At 33.3% G+C, this 27,637-nt stretch overlaps 2 protein-coding genes across 2 annotated transcripts in view; one reads left to right on the forward strand and one right to left on the reverse strand.

Annotated features, from left to right (window-relative positions):
- Positions 1 to 2,843: 2,843 nt before the first annotated feature.
- On the reverse strand, positions 2,844 to 17,832 carry LOC133189548 (structural maintenance of chromosomes protein 2-like). The gene is made up of 24 exons (XM_061324908.1): positions 17,647 to 17,832; positions 17,312 to 17,461; positions 16,735 to 16,896; positions 15,888 to 15,998; positions 15,616 to 15,753; positions 15,338 to 15,415; positions 14,231 to 14,443; positions 13,652 to 13,841; positions 13,369 to 13,423; positions 13,155 to 13,275; positions 12,940 to 13,058; positions 12,366 to 12,504; positions 11,775 to 11,921; positions 11,408 to 11,612; positions 11,105 to 11,240; positions 8,582 to 8,706; positions 8,276 to 8,469; positions 7,865 to 8,008; positions 6,319 to 6,513; positions 5,789 to 5,989; positions 5,400 to 5,525; positions 4,151 to 4,302; positions 3,456 to 3,603; positions 2,844 to 3,309 (listed from the first exon to the last, which is right to left on the reverse strand). The coding sequence occupies exons 1-24, from the start codon at positions 17,812 to 17,814 to the stop codon at positions 3,106 to 3,108; spliced, it is 3,621 nt and encodes a 1,206-aa protein (XP_061180892.1). The 5' UTR covers positions 17,815 to 17,832; the 3' UTR covers positions 2,844 to 3,105.
- A 3,446-nt stretch (positions 17,833 to 21,278) lies between these two features.
- Positions 21,279 to 27,637, forward strand: part of LOC133189659 (trichohyalin-like) — a 34,913-nt gene continuing 28,554 nt past the window's right edge. Inside the window, exons 1-4 of the mRNA XM_061325058.1 lie at positions 21,279 to 21,528; positions 23,400 to 23,644; positions 24,895 to 24,996; positions 27,188 to 27,310. Coding sequence (XP_061181042.1) covers positions 23,408 to 23,644; positions 24,895 to 24,996; positions 27,188 to 27,310 — 462 coding nt within the window. The 5' untranslated portion in view covers positions 21,279 to 21,528; positions 23,400 to 23,407. The remainder of the gene's footprint in view (positions 21,529 to 23,399; positions 23,645 to 24,894; positions 24,997 to 27,187; positions 27,311 to 27,637) is intronic.

The raw sequence follows: 27,637 nt of genomic DNA on the forward strand, positions 1-27,637 counted from the left end.
AAGTACTTTTTGTACTATACAATAAAAATTCTTGCATAATTCTCTTATTCTATTAATTTTTCAAGTACATTATTTACAATGATTAATTATCAAAAGTAAACGGCAAAGGGGAATAACTCCTTTCAGTTTAAATTAATTGAGCCCTGGCTAGGACCAGAACACTTGACCAAATGGTCCAGATGTTCAAAAATCTGGTAAAAATACCTTTCCTTATAACAACTTTTACACTTTTTGCCTCTGATATGCCCAAGTGCAGAGAAGATTTTTAAAGAAATAATGCATTTTCACTACAGATTCACTATATTATCAATAGAGCCCCTCCGCCCCCCTCCCCCCTTCACCACCGAGAAACACCAGAGCCTCTCACCCTGGGACCAGAAGTTTCAAGTTTGCTCATCATAAGTAATCACTTTGTTTAACTGCCTAACATTAAGGAGCAGACAGGATTATTTAATAGAATTAATGCATTTCCACTACATTATCAACAGCCCCACCCTTATACCAGCACATCTGAACCAGGGGTCATGCAATTCACTACTCTGGAAGAAGCACTCTTGCTCATTATAACTATATACTTAGTTTCTTTCCTTTTTAACCAGAAGCAGAAAAGAATATTTTCAAAGAAATTTTGATTTTTCACTATATAATCAATAGAGCCCCCCCCCCCACCTTTTGACCAGAACCCTTGACCCTGGGGCCATGAAATTCACAATTTTAGAAGAGGCATCCTTGCATATCATAACAATGTACTTAGTTTGTTTAAATAGTACCCAGGGGCAGAGAAGAAGATTTTCAAAGAAATAATTCACCTTCACTGTAGGAGCTATATAGCCCCACCCTAGCACAAGAACCCCTGTCCCTGGGGCCATGAATTTCACAATTTTGGAAGAGGTGTCCTTGCTTATCATAACAATGTACTTAGTTTGTTTAAATAATACCCAGAAGCAGAGAAGAAGATTTTTAAAGCATTAATGCATTTTCACTATACATGTATAATAAATAGAGCCCCTCCCTAACATCAGAACCCCTGACCCAGGGGCCATGAAATTCACAATTTTGGTAGAGTTACTCTTGCTTATCATAACTATGTATTTAATTTGTTTCAATAATACCCAGGAATAGAGAAGACGATTTTCAAAGAAATAATGCACTTTCACTATATGAACTATATAGCCCCCCCCCCCCCCCCAGCACCAGAACCCCTTACCCTTGGGCTATGAATTTCACAATTTTGGTAGAGTCACTCTTGCTTATCATAACTATGTATTTAATTTGTTTAAATAATACCAAGGAGTAGAGAAGAAGATTTTTAAAGAAATAATGCACTTTCACTATATGATCTATATAACCCCCCCCCCCCCCCCCCAGCACCAGAACCCCTGACCCTGGGGCCATGAATTTCACAATTTTGGTAGAGTCACCCTTGCTGATCATAACTCTGTATCTAATTTGTTTAAATAATACCCAGGAGTAGAGAAGAAGATTTTCAAAGAAATAATGCACTTTCACTATATGATCTATATAGCCCCGCCCTAGCACCAGAACCCCTGACCCTGGGGCCATGAATTTCACAATTTTGGTAGAGTCACCCTTGCTTATCATAACTATGTATTCAATTTGTTTCAATAATACCCAGGAGTAGAGAAGAAGATTTTCAAAGAAATAATGCACTTTCACTATATGATCTATATAGCCCCGCCCTAGCACCAGAACCCCTGACCCTGGGGCCATGAATTTCACAATTTTGGTAGAGGGCTCAATGCTTATTACAATCATGTCAACAGTTTGACTGCTTGATGTCCAGGAGTAAAGAAGAAGATTTTTAAAGATTGCATTAATTTTGATGGTTTTAGCCCCACCCCTCAGGCCCCAGGGGGGCAGGGACCATGAAATTCACAAATTTTGTTCCCCTCCACACATAGATGCCATATGCAAAAATTGGCTGAAATTGGTTCAGCGGTTTCAGAGAAGAAGCTGAAAATGTTCAAATGTTAACACACGACGCACGACGACAGACGAAAACAGATAGCAATAGGTCACCTGAGTGACTCAGGTGACCTAAAAATCTTTACCCTGGTCACTCATCCGGAAAATGTATGTCAGATCCAGCATCCAAAGCAAGCCCTTAGATATATCATCCATACAAGTTTGGTCAACATAGGACTTATATATGTAGTTACTTTAACTTGCTCCAAAAACTCTAACCTGCTCCAAAAACATTCTTTAGCTGAAATTGCTTGACTGGTACAATGAAACACACTAGAGGCATCCTCCATGCACCTCTGATTGATATAGGGCATAGAAGTACTTGAAAAGAAATCTGCTCCAAAAACTTTAACTTGGGATGCCGACACCGACGATATTACATAAGCTCCGCCAACTTCGTTGAGGTTAGCTAAAAATGCAACAGACCAGAGCAGGATTTGAATTGGGGGCCCCTGAATCAACAGTCAGGTGCTCTACCAATTGAGCTATTTTGACAACGGCCATCAAACCTGCCTAACACGCCACATTCCTCCCTTCTTGAAAGTCCCCCCACCCAAGAAACAATTGATATCAAGAGGTCAAATCATGAATAACTGATTGCAGAATTGTCCAGCTCTACTACGTTTAACTACAGAGAATGATCAAAGAAATCTATCTAGAGTTCAAAAGGTACAAATTTAGCAGTTAAAATTTCAGCAAACTACTATGAAATTGCTAAAATAAGAATTAGCATCCCGTCAAAGAGAAAATAAAGCTATATGGTATATACATACTCAAATGTTTAGTACATACATGTACAATATGACAGGAGCACCATGTTGCTAGGTTTAATACTCACAAAAGTTAACAAGCTCATGTAGTGAACATCAAGTTTACTACTAATAATTAACATATGCATTCATACATGTATTTGAGAAGATCCATTAAAAATTTTTCAGTCCCATGTATTAAATTTATTGGTAAATGTACTAATAATATAAATATCAAATGTCACTGATCTATATACATGTATTAAAATATATTCAAAGATTCCTGATGCTCAGAAACAATTCTTATGTTTTGGACTTGAACACAATTCTGGTGGTGCCATACACTTGTGTGATACGGGCGATTTCTTCGTCATTCCAGTCGGGTACGCTTGGCAGTCTGTTGTTTTTTCTTTACTGTTTGACTGTTTTCCTTGTCAGCTGTGCTGCTACCCCCCGCCCCTGTTCTACTGTGTTGTACATAACGTGTTACCGTGGAAACACCATCCACAAACTTTGTTTTATACAATACATTGGCATTGTTAAACATTCCATCCTTCAGAGAGACCACTATGAACTAAAACAAAAAATAATTTACATGTAATTACATGATTACCACAAATGCATTACCTAATACAAATTGTTTTAGATACTGTCTCAAATTAAATGCAGAAATAGTAGGCAGTATTTCTCTAGAGTAACAGAAAGTTGAACCCTCTTTACCTGTGAGTGCTTGAAGTGGGATTTGATCATTTGTCCAATATTCTGTGTGTGTGATATGTCTAAAGCAGCATCCACTTCATCCAGGATATAGAGAGGGGCAGGTTTAAAGAGCAGCATGGCAAGGATCAGTGACAGTGCTATCAGAGACCTACAAATATACAGAAATCCCAGTATAAATATTTTTTTTATCTTAAATGTATAATACAAACATACTGTACCTTATGAAAGATAACATAGCTCTCCTTAACAAACACAAAACAAATATTTTAGTAATGTGCATTCCTAGATGCATCATACATGCAAATTTGGTCTGGGTAGAATTTTAGTTACTTCAGAATGGATTGACCCAGAAAATGTATGATCCAGCTTTGATAATTCCAAAAGTCTGGTATTGAGCATCCCTCGATGCATCATATATTCAAGTTTGTATCCGTAGATGTATTCGCCCCACAAGTTTAGTCACCACTGTACAATGTACATGGGGAAATTTTCATCTCCCATTTTATTTTGCTCTTTTAGCCCTCATAGTCAGTGCGCAATTTCAAAACTACACAAATTCAAGAGATCATTATATGCCTTTTAAAACTTTACCTGGGCAAATTTAAAACAGGGTGAAATTTGCAAGTGTGAAAGGGTGAAAATAACAAGGGCCAAAAACAACCATGTATACAGTACTTTAAATATAGATGACTGACCTTTGACCCCCACTAAGCTCACTGAGTGACTCCTTCCACACATCACCAAACCCGACCCGGACCTCCAACCCATCCAAAGCAGACTGGCCTTCTGGGGGAGACAACTTTGCACGAGCCCCGGGAAGCAAGGTGGAGAATATTGAACTGAAGTCCTACAACAAAATGTTATCAGAACAAATTTTCGAAAAACATTGTTTTTTAATTCATTTCATTTGTTGATTGCACAAGTTTCATGGTGCTTACTTTCTTTTCAAATATTTCTTTAAATTTCAGCACTTTATCCCTCATCTGACATGTCCATATGGAGGAATATAATTGTTAACCTGTTCCCAACCCCAAGATTATGAAGCAACACCAGACCTTGTTAATTTGTTCCCAGGCTTTAGTTAATGAATACCAGACCTTGTTAATTCCAAGGCTTTAGTATATGAAGGAATATCAGACCTTGTTAACTTGTTCCCAGACTTAAGTTACTGAAGGAATACCAGACCTTGTTAACCTGTTCCCAGGCTTTAGTACATGAAGGTATACCAGACCTTGTTAATTCCCAGGCTTTAGTTAATGAAGGAATATCAGACAGGGTTAGAAACTCCCTAAAATTACAACTCGCAAATAATTGCGAGTACCAAGAAAGTGAACTCGCAATTTTATAAGACTACTCGCAATTTTCATATAAAGTTAAATTTATATAAATTAAATACATGTAACTTAAGGAAAAATTAACTGTACAATACACAAAATGTAACTACAGTGTGACTTTTAGTTAAATTACTGATTTAAATCAAAAGCATTGTGTTCTGTCATATTATATAATTTTGTTACAGTTTCAATGCAAAAAAAATCAACTCGCAAGTTTTTACGAGTTACCTCATTTTTAACTCGCAATCTGGGAATTCTAACTCACGTTTTGTGAGTTGTATATAGTAAATTTCGAACCCTGATCAGACCTTGTTAATTCCCAGGCTTTAGTTACTGAATACCAGACCTTGATAACCTGTTCCCAAGCTTAAGTTTATGAAGGTATACCAGACCTTGTTAATTCCCAGGCTTTAGTATATGAAGGAACACCAGACCTTGTTAACCTTCCCAGTCTTTAGTTACTGAATACCAGACCTTGTTAATTCCCAGGCTTTAGTTAATGAAGGAATACCAGACATTGTTAACCTGTTCCCAATCTAAGATTATGAAGGAATACCAGACCTTGTTAATTCCCAGGCTTTAGTACAGTGTATATGAAGGAATACCAGACCTTGTTAACCTGTTCCCAGGCTTTAGTTAATGCTTCATTCTTTTTCTGGTCCAGCTCCTCAATAACAGCAGCTATCTTAGCTTTGTCATTCAATACTATCTTCCTTTTCTTCATCAAGTCAGTGCACTGTAAAATAACAGAAAACAATTACTTATAATAGTGATTATTCTACAAGTCAATTTAAATAATGCTTCTCAATGTATCAATACCTATTTTGCTATATGTACATATACATTGCATCATTTAATTTATCTCTATCATTCAGATCCATACCAGAAGGAAACATTCATTTTAAAACTAAATGTTATCAAAATGTGTCAAGTTTTGAATTTTCATCAATGACAATAGTTTCTATGTTTCTTGCTATCAGTTGCTATATTACAAAGTACCTGTTCCTCGGCCTTTCCTAACATGTTCATGGCTCTCATGTTGACACTTTTTGACAGTTTATCTTTAGATTCCTGTAACTTTCCAATCCTTTTCTCTGCTACTTTTGGATCGTTTGCCTGGAAGTCATATGCTGTGTTTGGTTGTCCAAAGTATTTCTTCTCATCAATGATCCAGTCATAGTTCTGTAGTAGACTTTCCACCTGCACACCAATAAAGACTTATATTTATATCCCTATACCAGTAAAACTGAAGATACATTATTTATCTCTGTGAAGGAAAAAGGGGGATTAAGAGGGTTAAGAATGCATATCTATCAGAAAAGTAAAATCAACCAATATGCAGAAGTAAAATTTAATATCAAAATTTGTAAAGTTCAACAACAGACCAACTCCTCTGATATGGCCACATGTATTACAAATGTGATGTGCTTTCATTTTCATAATTTTAGAGGTCATTTGCAATACATCAGTTAAATTGCAAAAGAACAGTTAAGAATGTATCTTTTACATCAGAACCAAACAATACTGACCTCCCTAGCAGCTGACTTGGAATCGTTCTGGAACTTGGAGATCTTGTGCTCGAGTTCCTGGATTTTTAACTGAGAGCTGTGTGTTTCTTTCTGTAAGTCCTTCTGTTCCCCGATCCTTTGAGAAATGTCCTTGTTACAGGCCTTCAGGAGATCCTTTTGTTTGTTTACAGCATCCTGTGCCTCTTTAACTTCAGCCTGCCAGTGAAGTCATGTATATATAAATAATTACTTCATTATATTCATAGGTATATACCATGAAACGATATTCAATTAATATGGATGCTCTCTAGTGTTTATGTTGATCAATGAATTGTGCTTTCAGATAGTAAAAGATGATGTGCTTTAAAAATGCATACCATCTTTCAATGTACGTGGCATCAAATGTTTATAATAGATGCGTGAAAGAGCTTTATATTAAAAAAAAAAATGTAGAAAAACCACCAGTTTACATAGTAAGGGAATTAAGAGCACTCATTCCATGAACTGATCAATTTATTTATTCATGGAACACCATAAATCCAAGTTATGTTAATGTAACTATTGGATTCATAGTTATTGTGAATTTTGTGATGGAATTTCCACAACCATCTAATAGGGGGAAAACAACTGTTTCTCATTGTGACCATTGAACATCTGTTTTAGTACCTTAATGTTGTTTTTTTTTTTTTTTAATTAAATCAATAGGAATGATTTTGAATTGCTTTTCCTACAATCCATTCTAATTAAAACATTAAAACTTTGTGGTAAAATGTAAACATGAAGTAGTCCAGCATGTTTTGCCTTCATTCATCAGATTGGACAACTCTATTTGATAACCACCTCTGTGAATAATAGCCATACAAGGTAGATTCCTTGGACATGCACATCTCTCTTTTGTAGTAAGACCCATCCATTCTTTATATCTTTTTTGATAAACAAAGGCTCAGAAACCAAGATGAATTTTGCCGTTATAGGGTCTAGAAAATCACCAATATTAATGCAGTATTTCTCATAATTATAAACGATTTACCTACTGACACTATTCAAAGGGTGTCCGTTTTATTCAGACTTTCTTGAAAATTATCAAATTGTTGTAAATTTTTATTTATCCCATGTTTACCCCTTTATCCCGTGGATATGACTCATTGGATAATTTTTTCATAATCCACAGTTGTGACGTCACAATGGTTTTTGCATTAGCGCGATGAAGTAAAATACAGTGGAGTCCTATATAAAACAGTGTAAAACATTGGTTGTGAAGTATTAAACATGGGATAAAAAGAATCTCCCATGATTTGTAGTTGGATATGACTTTTATCCAACTCGTGTGTTTTTATCCCCTCGCCAAGGCTCGGGGATAAAAAACACACAACTCGTTGGATAAAAATCATATCCAACTACAAATCATGGGAGATCCTATATTTATAATTCCTCCTAGAAAAAGGGGCCACTGATATGCTATGGGAATTCTCCTTTATTGACAAATATGCAGGTTTTGTGTAGCAATGCATACATATACAAATCCCTGGAATTCTGGATTTATAGTTGCATCCCCATTACATGTTACCTTTGTAGCCTGAGACTTCTCACTGACTTCCTTGATCTGTTCTTCAAACTGAGCTATTGTCTCCTCCACTGTTTTAAGCTGGTCTTCATTTGTCTCTATCTCTTTCTTAAGTTCCTCGGCCTCTAACTTCAAACTGTCTGTTTCCTGTAAAAGTCACTCTTTAATCATTCAATTTCTTCACTCTTAAAGACAGCAAATACATGTACAGTCAAACCTCATTATCCCAAACTCCATGGGACCGAAGTTAAACTTTGAGATATCAGAGAATTTGAGATAAAAAGGTTAAAAACATAAAGAAAAAGTAGTTGGGACTGCCAACTCACTTTGACATATCCCTTGTATTCGAGATATAAGTGTTAAAGATAACAAAGTTCAACAGTTTTTTAAGAGCAACTCTATGAAAACCTTTACCTGGTACTTTTCCTTCATTTTGCGGCTAGATTCCTCCATCTTTTTCTTGGCCTTGGTCACCTGACTCTCTGCTTCCTTCAGCTCCTTCTCCCTAACCGCTTTAGCATTCTTTATTTTATCTTCCAAATCCTTGGCTTTTTTAGACATTTTCTTTTGAGTTTCTTCAGCCTTCTTCAAAATTTCCTCTTGCTCACCTGCAAATATGACCAGCCTTCTTTTCTTAAAACATGCCACAAAATACATAATTGTAAAACATTCAATTATAAATTAATCTGTTTTTGACTATTCATCAGACATTTTGCGTACCTATTGATTTTTTTAGAGTCTCTATTTCCTCCAGTTGTTGGTGATGTGAGCCTTGTTCAAGACGAGCTTTCACTAGTTCCGCTTCCTGGACTTTTAGGTCATATTGCTGCTTAAATTTAGTGTACCTTGAAATAAAAGCAATACATCTAGACAACTATCTGAATGGAAAAAAAGGAAGGGGGCAGGGGGGGTATTCAAAAAGCTGATTTATAAACACAGGATATAAATGACTCCTTAAACACACAAGATTCAGAATATGGACAGGTTTTTTTTTTTGCCTTGAACTCAGTGTAAAGATAAATATGTAATTTATGCATACCAAGATTGTATTCATATGCTTATTAGTACTTACATGTACTTTGTATTCAGGGCATGTGGTGCAAGCAAACAACGCTTTAAGGCCAAAGTTTTTTTTTCATTTGGTTTACGATTCCGCCGACCCTAATTTTCACCAATCATGAAAATAAAAATAATGTCTTTTTTCGACATATTTTTCCGGATTTTTCTCATCTGAATTGGTGGGTTTTAAATTTTAGAATGCATCTTAGTCGAATGAGCGCTTATAAATATATGAGACCTTTACAAACATTTAGGTGACCGTAAATAAACACATGTGCAAACCAAAAATGGCGGTTCTGTCATGTAACAAGGTAATTCCTCACTGAAAGCAATGACGCACACTTAAAGAACTTTTTCTGCATGGAAAAGTGAATAAAATCTTGGATGCATGATCCCTTTCTCCAATTGCAATGTCTCAATTGGCTAAATTCATACCGTAATATTGGAGAGTTTATGCCCAACCTTGATCGACCTACATGTAGCATACACGGTTACACCTATAGATAACAGGGATTTATTAGTGCCTTCTCAGAGGCCGAAATGTGGCCCTATTCCCAATTGAAAATGAGTTCAGTTTTTCCCAATTTGGCAGTATTTTTTTGCCAATTGGTGAACAATGCTTTTATTTTTAATTATCTTGAAAAAACACAAAGTAAAATTGTCAGACTGTCTGTAATTTTCATCTATTTAACTCATTTAGCAAAGCTACAGTCATAACACATGTTTAAAAACACTGTAAAAACATCGCCAACTTTTAATCCGAATTTCCTCCCTTTTTCTAAAAAAGATGATATTGTGTGATTATGTAGATTTATTAAGTTATTTCTACCTACTCAATTGATCTGCGAGTGAATGATAAGGACTTTAGGCATCATTTCAGATAGAAAAATATATTTTCAATGCATTAATACATATTAAAAGAGGACTTTTAGAAAATGTGTACTTAGTATTTTTGCAGGAGGTTTATAATCTCCAGAAACAGATACTATATGACCTAAATTGAAATCTCATACTCACATGTACTACCCTAAGTTGTATAAATACTTTACACTTATTGAAGTCCAATTTACTTTTATTAGTCTATTATTCATAATTGATCTTGTATGATGAAGATGGATCATATTTAAATGTTGTTTGGTTGCCCAAATTAGAGTTCATGCTGAAATTTTAAATGAATTACCCCTGAATACAGGATTTAAGTAACATTTTAAAATTTTTTCCAATTTCATCAAATAGCCAATAATTTATTCCCAATTCCCCAAAAATGGTGTTTCCCAAAATAGGCTGATAAATCCATGGATAATAGTTAGGCCAATTTAGTGTTGAGAGATACATCTTAGTTGAAGTAACTCTGACCGGTATTTCACTGGATGAATTCAAATGTGTATAAAACATTTGTTAATTTATAGAAGTAAATTCAATATACAAATCTTTGCAAATTTCATACTCAATTGAGATCAAAGCCCTTTGAATTACTAAGTAAATAATGAGCATTGCCTACTGTGCAGGTACATAACAAAAATTTAAAGAAGGACTTGATTGAGAAATTATTAGGCTTTTGTGCTGCAGGTTGAACATTAAATTTGATAGCTGCATGATCAAATTATTATAACCTTTATTTCAACGTCAATTACTTTTGATATTGTTAAACAATTAAATTGTATTTTTCTTCAATCTAAATTTAACTTAAATTTGGATCCTTATTTTTAGTTTGTGGGGATATTGAGGTTTATAACACATCACATATCACTGAAGAGCACAAAAAGAAGTTGAACATCATGAACCAAGCACTGATTGACAAACAAAAATCAGAACTATATGTAAATGAAAATGATATTCAGTCTAAAGTTAGAAATGATTCAAAATTAAATATTAAAAAGAGTTATGTGATCTAGACAATAAAACTTAAAAGTACTATTGACGTGTATTATTTTTATTAAAATAATAAAATAAACAATGCTGGTATTTTAAAATGAAACTGTTGAATCCTAAATTATTTTTATTTTTATTTTTCGACCACCCAATGCATTTTTTTGAGACAGAAAATCGTAAACCAAAAAAAATAAAAACTTTGGCCTAACTTTTTGTGCAGTCATTTACAAGTATTCACTGCATGGGTACTATTACAGTACACTGTATCCAGTTTTATACAAGTACTGAATTCACTATGTAGATCTGACTTACTTTTCTACAACATGTTTGAGTGAGTTGAGCTCTTTCTCCACCTGATGTAGTTTGTTTTGTTTCTCTTGAAGTCTTGACTCCACTTCAGTGAACTCCTGAAGTTTCTCCAGGATGGAGCTGGTCTGGGCTCGAGCACCTGTAAATGTCAAGGTATTCTAGTTTCATCAAGTTTTTATATACATGCATATAATACAGGAATAAATTACTTTCCTTTGAGAACTTAATAATCATCTCTGCCCCATTTCAAATAAATGTTACAAATCTTTCATTTCTAAGAGATGTTTAACTTCATTTTTCCTTCACCTCCAGTCACGGTTCCAGCTGGATCAAACGATTCTCCGTCCAGCGTCACACACTTTTTCATGATCTTCTCATCAAAGGCCACCTTTTTGGCACTGTTCATGTCTGAACACACAAATACTGACCCAAATACAAACTCCATTGCAGCCTTTAAATCTTTGTTATAATCAATCAAAGACAAAGCAGTGCTCACATTTTTCTTGCCAACCTATTAAAATAATTTTTCAAAATGCAATGTATACGTACATGTATTCGACACAAATATCCACAATATTTTACTACAAAAAAATTCAAAATTTTCATAAATGAAAGTAGTTTACAAATTAAAATCTAAGAATTTTTCATGAATATTGTTTATGACTAGACAGACCAGATCTTCAGCTCTTCTGACTACATCAGGTGCTATGCTTCGTGATGAGATCTTGTTGAGGGGTATTATAGTGTACCTCCTCCTCAGTTCTCCCTTCTGAATCAGCTTCTTTCCAGTGACTTCTGTATCCACCACCACATTATATAACTACAATGTACAAGTACAGTCTTAACTTGTTTCAAAAGAAGTTTGTGAAACAATGTGCTTGCTGCTTATTAAATTCCCCCTTTATCTTTGACCTCTGTTCAATCATGAACAATGACCTTGACCAATTTCAAGTTTCAATCTCAGGTAGAGATGTTCAATTGCAAAAGTTATGCCAATACGTCTTTGAAAGTTTAGAGACAGTTGAAGGTTAAGGGGATGCATATACAATGTACATGAAAGTAAATGCACTTTAATTCATGTACTAAATTCAAGAGTTGAATTATGGCCCTGCTTTAACACAGTCATGCTCTATGATACTATAGACTATAGCTACAGTATACATTTACACTGTACCCAAGAATAATCCTTACTTATCACAGTCTAATGCTCTGTGATGTTACAGATTTTAGATATGTGTACATTGTATCCAAGGATAATCCTTACCTTTCCTCCAGCTGATACTTCTAAGCCTGTTGCCATCTTAACATCCTTGACCTTGATCAATTTGCATACTAGGCCATGAACTTTACTTCGGTCAAAATTCTTCTCAGGGTCTTTGTAATCAAACTGCAGCTGTGGAAATCTTAAAAAAATTATAAAAACACCAATGTACATGTACATACAGTTAAACACACTTAAAGCAAGCATACTTATAATGAATTCATGCTTACAGCAAAGTGACTTTCATTCCCTGTAGTTACATGTATATGGTGTATTGTGATCTTATCTGATATAACGAATGAAGTTTTTTAACAAATGAAAAATGTTCATCCCTGGCACTTTGCCACAAGCACATTTTACTGTTTTCTACATATGAATTCATCATCCTTTGTTTTTAGTTTCTTAAATATTATCAATTATACACAAGAATAATTTTCTCAACTCTTTAGACCTTATAAGAGTCCAAACATTGATAACATTTTACTTTTCAACATTTTAACCATATTTTAAACAAAACATTTAGCAGAGTAAATTAGAGAATAAGACATTGCAAGTCTATAATGAATCTGTTAATTACCTGGCCTCTAGTGTTTCCAGTTGTACCTGCAGTTTATGTACTTCCTGGGACAGTGTTCTACGTTCAGCAGCTAGCTCCTCATCTCGGCCTTCCTTAAAACCCAGCTTACTCATCTCAGCCTACATTAAAATTATTATGCCAAAAGTATTAAATCTTGTCATTTTCCATCTTGATGAAGAAACATGCATCAGTGTCCAGATACCTGACTAAAGTACCTCTAAAGCCTTCATATTTTTCTGTATGTCATCATAAGCACTCTTGTCTTTCTGGTAACCTTGCTCTGTTTTCTTTAAATCTGACTGTTTCTTTTTTATTTCCTGCTGGGCATGTTTCAGTCTATTAATGAGAAATATAAAAAAATATAATTCATTTCTTAACCTTTTCTGTGGAAACTGGATACTGAGAGAGGATTTTTTTTTTGTCTGTTACCTCATCTGAGCTTGTTTAGTTTCTGTTTCTGCCACACTGATTTCATTTTTAGCAGCTGAAGAAAAAATCGAATACCAGTCATTATTAGATGTCATCAACATGAATTCATGTTCATATTTGGAAATTTCATCTCGTCCTAAATCTATATTCTGATTAATAATTTTATTTTCAAATATATACCATCAATTGACCATCATTTTTGAAGATGATCAATGTTAGATACTAAAGAGTAATATGTCTCAACAACACACAATTATACAAGATCCCATTGAGCATCACTTACTCATTAGCTGGTCATTGAGAGAGGCAGCCTCCCCATCTGTGTTACTGGACAGTCCAGCACTGACTGCCTGGTAATGTTTCTGAGCGGAGTCATGAGTTTCCTGGTCTACCTTACTCTGGGACTGAAGGCGCTCTAATTCTTCCCCCACTTTACCCATGTCCTTCTCCTTGCTGGCCAGGGCTTTCTTATCCTACAAAATAAAACAATGTCCTTAGTTCATTTGTCTAGAAACATTCTTTATTTTGACTGACAGACATGGTTCGAAGATTCACAGATTTTTTAAGAATATTTTTTTTTTAAACTTAAAAAATTATTTACAGGGATTCAAAATCATAATGACTCATTTTCATGGGGTAAAATTTTCGTGGTTTGAAGACAAAATATTGGTTCTTGGGGATAGACCTTCGTGATGGAGGGTTGACAAATATTTGGAATTTTACACTGCATGAAGGACTTTAATTTGTGGATCTCATGAAAGCAATAAAAAAATTAAACCCCAGGAAAATAAGTGATTTCACAGTATGTTTTTCACTAGTGTACATAAATTATAACATTCCTAACAATGTGTCCAAAACCTACATCTTGGATGTTTTTGGCGAGTTCCTTTTTCTTTTTGTTTTCTGCTTTTAGTCCCTCCTTTTTGACATCCACAGCACTCTGAGCAAGAGCTTCTACTTTCTGTTTGTCTGCCAGAGTGGCCTCTAATTTCTTCATGACACTCCCTGACTCCTGGTCTCTTTTATTCTCTAGTTCTCTGATTACTCCATCCAGCTCTTTCACTTTCTCATCAATCTGTTATGAATACAATATTCTCTCATGTACTTCAACATCCACTGGAGGTCATACATATTACAAAGAATATGCTCGATAACTAGAAATTTGAAATGTTCCTATTTTGAACTTGCAGGGTTCGAAATTCACTCTATACAACTCACAAAACGCAAGTTAGAATTCCCAAATTGCAAGTTAAAAATTAGGTAACTCGCAAAAACTTGCGAGTTGATTTTTTTCCTTGGGAAAAAATCAATTCCTTCTTGGTTATAGTTTTCATTTTGATTATACATTTTATTTCCCACTTCTTTGAATGTCAGCATGGCTAGTTTATTTTAAACGGCAGTAGGAAGAGGGTGCTGAAAACAAATGAACAGCACCAACAATGATGATCATGTGTTTTATTTGAAATCTTAAAAAATAATAGGGATGGGAAAAGGGTTAAATGTAACCCTTGAAAAAACAGTTGTGAATTACTTATTTGTGAAACTCTATCATAAAATTTGTAAGAACTTTGTCACTTTATAATAATAGATGTTTAAATACAGTAGCATAGGTTTAATTCCTCATATTGCAGATAAATTATCAAGATATTAAGTGAGAAAAAAACATGCACTGAAACTGTAGCAAAATTATATAAAATGACAGAACACAATGCTTTTAATTTAAATCAGTAATATAAATAAAAGTCACACTGTAGTTTTATTTTGTGTATTACACAGTAGTTACTTTTTCATTAAGTTACATGTATTCAATTTTAATTTTAAAAAGGCTTTTATATGAAAATTGCGAGTAGTCTTATAAAATTGCAAGTTCACTTTCTTGGTACTCGCAATTATTTGCGAGTTGTAATTTTAGGGAGTTTCTAACCCTGACTTGAGATCAGAGCAGTAAAGTTTCCAAAAAAAAGCCCACCTCTTTCATTCGAGCATTCAGTTTCTTAACATGTTCTTGCATTTCTAGTAGTTCTTCAGCACTCTTCTTTTTCTTTTCCTACAATATAAAAAATCAAAGTTAATCTATACTGATTTTGATTTGTTTAAAAAATAATGACTAAAACACTTGGAATTTTTTAAGATACAAAAACCACACAGTTACATGTGACTATTTCCAGTACAGCTAAAATTCCAATGCAAGCAAACTTTTTATTCTATTTATTGAACCAGTACAGTTTATTTCTTTGTCAGTCATACCTCTGCACAAACAAACTGGTAAGCAATGTATAGCTTGTTTAGATGCTCCAGTTCTCGGATGATTTTCTGATATTCCAGATATGAAGATCTCTCTTCTCGTAACTTCGACAGTGTTGGCATTATGTCTTCTTTCAAAACCTATTTATAAATGCAATTTCTTAGAGCTAGAAACATAATTTTTGAATTGGCTAATCTACACTTTTATGAATGCAAGCAACTGCATGTACATTTCTAAATAAGAGTACTAAATAAAAATAAATGGGGTACTGTACCATGTCAATTTCTCGAAGTTTTGCATCTTTCTTTTCAATAGTTTTTTGTGCAGCTTCTTTCTTACTTTCATAAAGTCGTGTGCCAGCTGCTTCCTCAATCATTGATAATATCTTAAAGTAAAAAATATTTCAATTAAATTTGTGATTTTAAAAAATAACAATATGGATTTAGATATTTACATTTTGTACTATAAAGGCATAACAACAAACAAATGTGTGATTTAACACTAAACCCTACATAATTATTCAAACATTAGCTATTATTCATCTATTTCAATTCTGCAATTTAATTTCCAATATCGTGCAGTAATTTAATTCTGGTTGTGATACACCATTTGACTGAATAGATTATTTAATATATTTCAGATATGTACTGTGTTGCCTGTATCACAAAGAATTGCATCAAAAACATATCAATCCACCTGACATTACCTTTAAATTTTGTACAATTTAATGTCATTTTTTATGGGTAATCGTCTTTTTATTTTTACATTAAATGAATGAAAATTTAACTAGTAAACTGACTCGCTCAGTGTATTATTGCAAACAAACAAAAATTTTTCTTCACCCCATAGACCAGTTTTATTGGTTTTATTATTTAAGTGCCATAAAATAAACCTGTATTCATCCTAATGATTGCCCTGTGTATCTTTCATTGATGACTATAAAAAGGGCATTGGTTTAACAGATTGGTCATTGCAATGAATTAAAGCAAGCTTCTTGAGTGTGTTATTTTACATCAATTCAACACAAGAAATCAGAAGCTTAATCAACTTTAAAAAGAATTCTAATGTGGCTTTGCCTCAGAAAATGACATGAGAATTACATGTATGCCTCATTGTAATACCTCTGGAGGCTTCATATTGAGGACTTTTGTGATTCTTCCTTGCATGATGAGGAAGTGTGGGTTGTTGACATTGAGCTGGACAGACCTAAACAGATCCTGCACTCTGGTGTTGTTGGCATTACTGCCATTAATCAAGTATTTATTTCTTCCTCCTATTACAACCTATATCAAAAACAAAGAAATATTTATGAAATTACAAGAATTCTATCTCCATGTAATAGTCTGATTTATATTGTGTCACTTGTCAAATTTATACACATTACATATGGCTTTGATGACATTCATTTCAAAACATTTAAAATAGTAAGAGTAGCCAGACTTACTTCTTTCTGCACCCATATAATTGGGAAAAAAAAGATTAAAAACTGGGAAAATATGGCTGATTTTTGGATTGGAAATGAGTCTGGTAACTGGACCCAAAAACAAACCAGGAAAACTCCTGGCAACCCTAACACCTTCACGGTTCTGAATTTTGAGCTTTTACCATCACTTGTTTATAATTCTCACAAATACAATTTACAATATATAATATCATGTATATATAATAAACATGTTTATGATAATGATTTCAACAGACCTGTCGTGTAATGGTGATTTCATCATACTGTTCATAACCTAGAGGACTTTGTTTCTTGTCCGCATTGTCAAATGTGATGCTGACAGTTGCCTTTGTGACACCCGCCTGTCCATTTTTGTACACAAGCTCCTGGAGATTTGTTGCCCTTACCTGTATGATATTGAAAATAAATTCTACAATAATAATCTCATTTATGGGGGTACCTGTTCCAAGATTTGTTCTTTTATTTTACTATAGAGACACCCAAATTCGAATATTAAAAGTTGATTATCTATACCTGATAAAGATATTTTATAGAAAAACAACTAGTCGAAACACAAGTCATGCCTACTTACATGTGACAAGTTGGTGATTCCCAAAAGAAAACAAATGGAATCCAAAATGTTGGATTTTCCACTCCCATTCAACCCTGTTATAGCATTGAAAAGTGGATCGAATCCAATTATCTCCGTTCTCTGTGCATATGACTTAAAGCCATCGATAACCATAGATTTTATATACATTGTTGACAGTTATCACTATGAAAAATATTACATGACGTTCTCTGAAGTTAGCTTAAAATATGGCGCGCATGAATACGCATGCGCCTAAATGTGCAGTGATGGTTAATGCGTGTGGATAATATTCGATTTGTACACGCTGCAACTTCATCGAAGTGTCATTTACGGTAGAGAGTTGTCCAATTAAAACGTGGACAAACCATTTTTATTGAAAAAAAAATACATGCCCTAAGCTAAAAATTTCAGCAAAGGTTTATCGTACTATTTGAGTACATCTTTTTTCTTATAACAAAATAAAGATTGTATTATACTTGAATGAACAGAACAGAATATTTTATTTCTAATTTAGAGCCCAGAACAGACAACTATGAAATTATTACAATAATAAAAAGATATGCCAATGAATAGTAAAGAATTAGTAAATTACATTGCTCAGTTCAACAATAATCTTGTACTATTTCAGTTAAAAGGAATACAATGTAGGCCTATAAAACTGTGCAAAAGGTAATGCAGAACTTTATGCCATATGGTCCTACGGCGCACAACCAAAACTCATAGTTGAAACCATCAGAGAATATCAGAGTATTATTTCGAAATAAAATTATTAAATAGATAACGTTGGGATAAAAGGGCGATACCACACATAACTGACATACACTCCCAAAGTTTGCTCATTGGCGGATTTAAGGGGGACGTGGGGGGCGCACGCCCCCCCCCCCCAAAAAAAAATTTTCAAAGTATGACATGACTAATATTAATCTGTTAATAATGCCATACTTTGGTTTTATAATTAATGGTCAATTAATAAATGGTGATTTTATTTAATGACCAAGTATCGGTTTTCTTAAAAATCAAGTCTGGAAACCTTGTATCCCCTATAGGCTATCAATCATCGCATACTTACAGAATTATTCAAACCGGAAATCGTTTCCCGATCTCGTTTTTTTTTTCTTCTAAAAAGTGAAATATCATGGTGTACATAACTAACCAATACCACTATTTTATGCCTGGTTTTACTCTTAAAATTCACGAAAACCCAGGAGCTTTCGGGGGCCTGTATCCGCCCATGAATTGAGCTTATAACTATTTGAACTTTGCTGTGTGTTCCAGAAGTTTGTTGATTGAGCTTAAATCTATTTGAAATTTGCTGTGTGTATTGACAAAAAAATGTACTAAGGAGAAATGAAAATTTTAGAGCGCAGTTTAAAGAGAGAGAGAGAGAGAGAGAATGTATCCATGGAAGTCCATATGGAAAGGGGGGTATTATTTCATATGATTGAATTTTATTACTTTTCTAGCTGTGTTCTTGCACAAAGGATTGAATTGAAAAACCAAACTATGATTTTCTAACAGTAAACATTTCATTTATGGACACACACACACCCTTTCACCATTTAGTCGGTTTCAAATGCTTAGGTGCTTGTGAATGCTTTCTTGAAAAACTCAACCAAAAACCCAAGAACATATCTATACTTTGTCAATATTTACAAGTTGTTTTGTAAAGCAATATACATGTCACGTAAATATTTAGCACCATAAAATCAAAGGCGCACCCCCTTATGGAAAGTTTCATTTTCTCTTTTCTGACCTTAATTTTGAGGTTTTCTAACTTAATTTTTCTTAGCCCCCCCCCCTTATTTGACAATTTATGCAAACTCAATACACTGAACAAATTGTGAGAATTAAACTGTGTCATTTATTGTTGACCTTGGTCTTTCCCATGACCTTACATATAACTTTCAACTTTAAAGCCCTAGGGTTATATTTCTCTTGGTTTATCTTATATAATTTTATAGAGGATAACTTCACACAATTCCACACATTAGAGCATTTCAACTATACCTATTCAAGAGATCAGATATATAAAGAGTTGTTAAGAATGAATCTAAACAAATGAGACCATATTAGGTGTTTGATATATAGGTTGAGTCAACTCTATTTTTTCATGCTACAAAGACAAATGTACTTAATAATTAAAGTATCAATCTGCATTTGAAAACATAAAATTTACCCCTTCTTTCATCATAATTTAACCGTTTCTTTTTCCATTGTAATTATAAAACAGCAACACAACTCCAGCTACAAAGTATACAAATAAAACGCATGAAGCCCTAAAAATTTGGAAAATCCAAGATTGAAGTTAGAATTATACCAACTGTAGACAAATTTTACGTGGCACAAAGAAGATGGGCCAGCGAAATGCCTATATATAGTGCGACAAGCACGAAGGTGAAAAAAATCTCAATTATAGTAAAATGTTCTTTGATATTTCATGTAAAATTAAAGTATATTTTATGTAAAATCTTCACAATTTGCAAAATCCTCACAAAGATTAAAATTATTTGCCTTTGAAATAGCATACACATACTAAAGAATGCAAAAGGGATCATTTTCTCATACTACAACACAATTGTTCGATATGAGTGGGTCTTCGCTCCATATTTTGAAAGTATATCCTCCAAGTTTGTGTAAAAATATACATTTTCTGGTTATCAAAAACATGGAGCAAAGACCCACTATACCTTAAAAATACATTTTGATAACACAGCAATCGCATCTTTCCGAGAAGTACTTGATGTCCAATTAGCCAAGGGTCATATCACAAACATGATTTAAATACCAATATTCATCAGGATCTGTGTAGTGTAGTGGTTAGAGTTTAGTCTCAAAAGAAAATGATACTTAGGATTTTTATTGCTAGCTATAGGGTTTGAACGAATCTAATTAAAATCACTCGGCCTTCTTAGATCCGCGCCGTACTCTTACGCAAAGTGTATACGGCGGGGATCAAAGAAGTCTGATTGTAATTTATTAGATTGGGGTTCGAGCCCCACGAATACCACATTATTTTTTAAATAACAGAATAATTTTTGCCGAGAATTTTTTCCTCAGAAAAGTTTTGTTTTTCATAATTTCATTAATTTCAATAATTCATAAACTGAATATGATTTTTCTATATCTGAAGCTATAGGCATTCTGCACGCCTTGTTCACCACCTCCTTTTAATGGTAAAAACAGAAACAAAACACTTAAACAGGTTAATAATTAAATATTTTTTGCAAGCAATAAAAAGCGAATGAATTCAAATTTGTCCCATTTTCCCGTATCCAATCATCCACAGCCGTCTTCATCGTCGGATACCCACGGGTAATCTTGTCTTTTACTCATCACGCGGTGATGAGCTGTCTTTTTTTTTTTTACCCGACTGCACGTGGCAGCCCCCCCCCCCCTTTTTCTCTCTCTCTCGTTAAATATATAAGCAAATTTTATCTGTAAGAACTGCAGTAGAATATAAGCAGCACTTCAGCATATAAGTGATAAGGAAGTGGAATTTAAATTAACACAGTAATATGAAAACATTTCTTGGTCGTCTTCCATCACCCATGGCAAAGCAAACATTTTGCCGGATTTTTATATGCTACACGCATATCATTCTGTTACTATTTTCATTCATTGCAGTATTCTGTTTACTTCCGATTAATTCTGCGTTACATTTTATTTGATTTACAACTGAAATACATGTGATAGTTTGCAAACTTAGATGAACAACACTTAGTTTTTATTATCTAAGAGCTGAATTTATACATCTCTTGATTAATATACCTGTACTAGGTCGTTATTCATGTGAGAGACACTTGTTGCTAACCACGCTATTGTGTATCGCACCTTGTCAACAATCTCCATTTACGTAGAGAGCAGCACACACGTGCCTTAAGGGTCAGTATTAATCTTTTAATTAACCTCTCAATAGATAAAAACTTTAAATTAAAAATTCTAACGTATTCAGAAATTCCTTTCTTATTGAAGAGAATATCGACGCTGTTTGAATCCAGAAGTATTATATATAGTGTATCGTTTATATATATAAAACAATGTTAGAAATAAAAATAGCGAAATAATTAACTTGTTCTGGTTAAAAACTTTAAGAATCATTAAAAAAAGCATATTGTTTATTCATTTTCATTAACATAAAACATCATATGTAGAATATTTTTAGAAATTTGTTAGAAGAACAACAGATTAGCTTTTATTTGAATATTTTCACCACCGTAAATGTCTTCATAATCATTAAATCAGAAATTTTTTTAGGAGCTTAACTTTTTTTATAGCAGGTAATTTAAATACGATAATTTGGGTTAAATTATTTACCACCTTTACTTTGGATCATTAATACGCAGTAATTTGATGCTTTTGTAAAATGAGCACATATAATATTAAAATGATTTAAAATCCTTTGTCATCTTCCCATACCCTGGTCATAATGATTTGTGTCACACAAATGGGATAAAAACAGATTTGGCTAGGAGTAAACAAAGCATTAAGTGGTATTTAAACATTTATGATCATTGATACTTCAAGGCTTTATTGTGTGGGTATTGTTGTTTGTTGATGTGATCAGATCATGTAAACCTGAAGTATCTAAAGTTTAACAAGTGAAAAATAGGTGTACCAAAACTATGCCCAATTTTGGGCATATCTTTGAATAATTATTAAAATTTTAGATTATAATTCTTTATGCTGCCTCAAATTTAAAATATTTACATTTGTATTATCAGCACTTTCAGTGTAAAAGGTTGATATCTACTTTATTCCTCTGTCTTAACTACATGCTTGTATCTGAATAATGAGGTAGATTTTTTAAATTATTAATCTTGAACCTTATAATGTATTGAAAATGAGTGTAACATAAATGATTATGGTTTGGTTTACCTTACAAAATACTCTTAAAGGTGCTTAGACACAGATTTGAACTTAATATTTTCTCAAATTTTCTGGATAATATCACGATATATTGCTATAGCATTTCGCACGAAAATATAATTAAAAACTTATTTCATCTGGAAATTATTGGAACTACGAATTCCGGGACGCGTTTGATTAACACATCTTTGCACTTACACAAATTTTAACTTTATCCTTAATATTTAAGAAAAGAAGCGATTTTGTTACGTATTAATGAAAAATATTACATCTATAATCCAGAAAACTCGGAGTAAAAATGTTCGAAAGCAAAACCAGCTCACCAGTATTGTCAGTCCGTGCTCTGTAATGTGTATGAGTTTAACAAATTGAACACACCCATGAAGCGTAAACTGTTTTTGTAAACAGGGCACGAGCTCTGTTATTGTTAATGTTTACGATTCACCGGGTGTGTTCAATTGTAAAACTCTGCACACACCACTGAGCACGGACTTACAATACTGTGAGTGGGTTTTGCTTTCGAACATTTCTACTCTGAATTTTCTGGGTTATAGTTTTAATATTTTTCATTAATACAAAACAAAAATGCCACTTTTCTTAAGTATTAAGAATAAAATAAAAATATATGAAAGCGCAAGGATGTGTCAATCCAACGCATCCAGAAATTCGAAGTTTTAATAACTTCGAGATGAAATAAGATTTGTATTATATTTTAGTATGAAATGCTATAGCAACATACAAGTCATGAAATTATACAGAAAATTTGAGAAAATATTAACTTCAAATCTTTGTCCAAGCACCTTTAATTGTGAATAATTAAAAAAAAAAAAAGAAAGAAAAAGTGTGATATGTAAATGAAACATTGATGACACTGAATTCATCCACAGGTGGCAAAATGAGTGCCGCGATGGTTGACAGAAATCCAGAGTACCCCTCAGCTGATTATAGTCGGTCCATGTACGACTCCAGACCACAGAATGATTATGGACGTCCATCATACGACTACAGTCGTCCCACTTATGATTCGTACCAGCAACCTGGGGACTATAACCGATCATCCTATGACCCTCCCCGGGCCCAGGAGAGGTATGACCAACCCTCACAGTACCAGAGGGCCCCTGACCCACCAGTGGTAAGAATGTTTCTGATTCATTTGGTGTATTTGTTTTTTGAATGATTAACAGTTGTTAGGTTTTTTTCCCTTGATAACATTTAAATACATTTCATGGTAATGATCATACATTCATAGAGTATATTATCTACTTCGTAATTGTAGCAAAATATAGTATATTGGGTGATATTCTAAACTGGAGAAAATATGAGATTTTTTAATTTTAAAGAATTACTTCATATTTGTGAAAGACTTACTGTATCCTACATTTTTAAACATACCAAGTTTAATTTCTGGAAACTTTTATTGTAATAGCATATTTAAAGATTTGTAAATCCCATCATAAGAGGACTCTGTTTGGAGTTAATGGAATTTGTAATTAACAGACTTATGTAAAAATGTTAAAGTTAATTCTGAGAATGATCACAGCTAGGTATACAGTGGAACATTTTGTTAATGATGCTTTAAATGCTGGCAGGGGAGGGCATAAACTGTTTTATGATATCAATTTTCTACAGAGGGAATGTTGACTGTAATTTTCATAAATGTCAACTTGATCATTAATGGCATAATAATAAATTCACTGCTTTAAGGAAGAAATCTTAAGATGCCTGGAATCGATCCTTCACTGCACACCTTATTATGTATATCTATCTATTCACAGCTTAAAAATCTACAGCCATTATATATTTGCTCTTTTGACATATTATAAGAACTATTGATTTTCTGTGCAAACTGTGTGTTGATTGAATTTTAACATTTAGATATAATTGAAAAGGAACATTTTAAATGTGGAAAAGGAACACAGAGATCTTATCAGAGAAAACCTGCTTAAAACACTACATAGAATTAACAAACAATAACAATTTAATGTCCATTTAAAATTTAGGAAAGTAAACACTTTGTTAACATCAGTTCTTGGTTCAGCTATTGTATGCAAGATAAGAATTTATAAAAGACCATCTTTAAACATTATCTTAGTTTACCCTCTCTCAACCCCAGATTAAAAGCTGGGGACATTGGTACCAACAAAATTGATCCCTTTTTGTCAATCATATTAAAATTTGATCATCATAGCTTTAGATATTTAACAGTTTGGGTAAAAAAGAGATTTTTTTTTACATTTTGAATATTGTGAATTGCAAGGCAGAATAATTCATGAGATATCTTAAATACCATAAGTTACATGTACTCTTAAGTGTTTTATGTTTAATATAAGATTATTTAAAAATAAAACCTTTGCATATTTGATACAAGCTGATGATTTACAGATAACTTCTGGGATAGTCAGTTTAAGTGATGAAAAAGCCAAAGAGCGCAAACATCTGATACAGATGGAAATGCGTAAGGAATACGAGGACCACATACGGCGAGTATGTAGCTCCCGGCGCCCTCTATAGGCAGAGGACTGACTTCCTAATGCTTCTGTATCTAGTGCATGATCAGTTGAATTTAGTCAGAGCATGATTAAATTATCTTTATCTCATTTTAGTGTTAGACTTATCATAATCACCTAGGACTGTGATTAAATGTAAATAGATTGTCACATAAATACATGTATAACAAATTTTGAAGCTTTTAGAGGAATAATTTAAGACTGATTTGTACTCAGCTTATAAATTTTTGATTTGTTAACATATTTCACTTCACAATATCATTATTGTAAGTCATTTATATCTATGGTTCAGTGTATGTTCATATATTTTTCACCTTTTATTATAAAACACATGTACATTTCACTCTTGTTGTTAATGCAATTAGAATGATTTTTTTCCCTAGTCAATTTTTGATAGTTTTTGATTAAGTAGGTTTCAAATCAAAATGTGGGCATGCAAAAGTAATGGTTGGACCCCATATCAGTGTCAGAACTAGGTGTGTCTTGAATACATTTTAAACTACAGGCATATTTACTAAATAGGTAGAAATATGGTTAGAGGAAGGGGGAGGGGGGCTATACATTTTGGGGCCAATAGACTCCAGGGGAAAGGTACTGATGTGCTCATTGTGATGCAATAGATCAGATATTTTTTAGTCAATTAATAGATGTCAGATTAATTGCATGAAGAAATGAATGACAGTCCTACAGAATTTTATGGCATTCAAACAAAGTTTAGGATTTAGACTACGGGTATTGATTAGATCATTATATGTTTATTTGATACAATTACTCAGTTATTTTTAACCTAAAGATTTACATAATTTGGCTAAATGGAAGGGTTGTGAAAATTTGTGAAATTATGTTTGAAGGACTTAAAATGTTAGAGACTCCAAACTTTAAATCAATTTTCAAACAAGATCATTAAGGCATGATGAGATCACATTTTGGAAAACTCAACAACAAAAAATTGCATGTTGAAGATGGTCCAGAACATAATTTTTATAATTTAGATCAGGCTCAGAGGCAGATCAAATTACTACAAGTTTATATATTTCTTTACAGACGTAATTTAGGATCTATAATGTGTTTTACTTACAAATATCATTGATCCAATTTAGTAAAAGTTTAGAAAGTTCTGTCGATGAAGGTTACCAAAATTCAAGGTCAAAATTTTGTATATTCTGATAGGCAAAATTTTATTTGACTCCAAAACTTGAGGGAGCTTCAACCTTTATCCTCCCTATATCAATAATACTATTGAGAGAGAGAAAAAGAGAGAGAGAGAGAGAGAGAGAGAGAGAGACTAGAGCCAAGGTCATAGCATCATAATGTTGTCATTTGAAATAAGCACACTGCATGCAGAGTACTTATATAACTTTGTCAGTTACATCTACTTAAAGAAAACTTGATATGAATAAAGTAGAATACATGCATGAATAAGAATTTTAAATTTAATTAGTATGCATGTAGAAGTATTTTGAACTATCAGCTTACGTATAATCAAAGTTAAAATAAATGCAGTCTGAGTTGTCTCCCTCAATAATTTGTCAGGTTTAGCACAGATTTTACAATCTCATTTGCTAGGAAGTGTATCTGTAGTTATGTAGATACATATGTTAGAAATCAAAAGGAACAAAGGACAGGTTAGCTAACACTGTTCTTTCTCTTAAAAACAGTGGCCCTTAATTTTCACAAAAGATCTTACAAGTTAAGACTAAGACAAAATTTTCCTATTCACCAATCCTACATCTGTAGTGTGTCACAAAAAATCTTATATTTCTATTACATTAGATTACAATTGTGAATAATATTTAGGGAAAAAAATCTTTAAAATAAAGATATTAAGAGTTATCAAATTTTTATCATAGTCATAAGATTTTTTATGAAAAGGGCCACAGATACATAAATACCAAGCAATTTGTATAAGGCTGCTGTCAAGACATGAAGAGGTTAATTTTAGGGGTTTATCAGCATGGTCAAGTGTCTTGGTTGTAACTCTTAAGTAAATAAACTGTAGACATGGTAGAGAACTGACTGGGAATCTCCAAAAATAGACAAGGGAGCAAGGCTAGGAGGAAGATTTTAGTCTACTTAAAATCCCGATTATTGGGAAAGACTGCCTCTTTCTGAAATTAAGGCGAATGGTTGTATGGTACTTTAGTCTGGAATATACTATCTGTTTTTAGCAAAAGCCTGTGTATTATACCACAGGAGCCCCAGAGCAGGGACTCCCCATAGGAAACTATGGCCAGACTCGCAAGGTTCTGAACGATGAACGCCACCGAGACTACAATAAATTTATAAAGGAGGTATACTGGTGCGCTAGTTATACATGTACAAAGTATTTGTAGTCCTGTAGACTCGCACCAATTGCACAATATACTTTTATCATTTTATTTATTTCAGTTATAAACTTTCTACTAAAGAGTCTTTTTCAGGTCTTCATTCAGGTGTTTGCTAACAATATTAAATTATTAGCTAAATATTGTATATTCTTTGATTGATTAACATATTTTTGTCTTTGTGCTAGTTAATACTTTATGCTAGACATTTCTTGTTTCTTTAACTGATAAAGTTCTCTACCTGAATGAAGGTAATTTGGTGGTTTATTTATTTTTTTCTGTTTATTTATTTAT

The sequence above is a fragment of the Saccostrea echinata genome, unplaced genomic scaffold (assembly GCF_033153115.1).
Source record: "Saccostrea echinata isolate AGI-Se365-2 ecotype Australia unplaced genomic scaffold, CSIRO_AGI_Sech_v1 ptg000019l, whole genome shotgun sequence".
NCBI classification, from domain to species: Eukaryota; Metazoa; Mollusca; class Bivalvia; order Ostreida; family Ostreidae; genus Saccostrea; species Saccostrea echinata.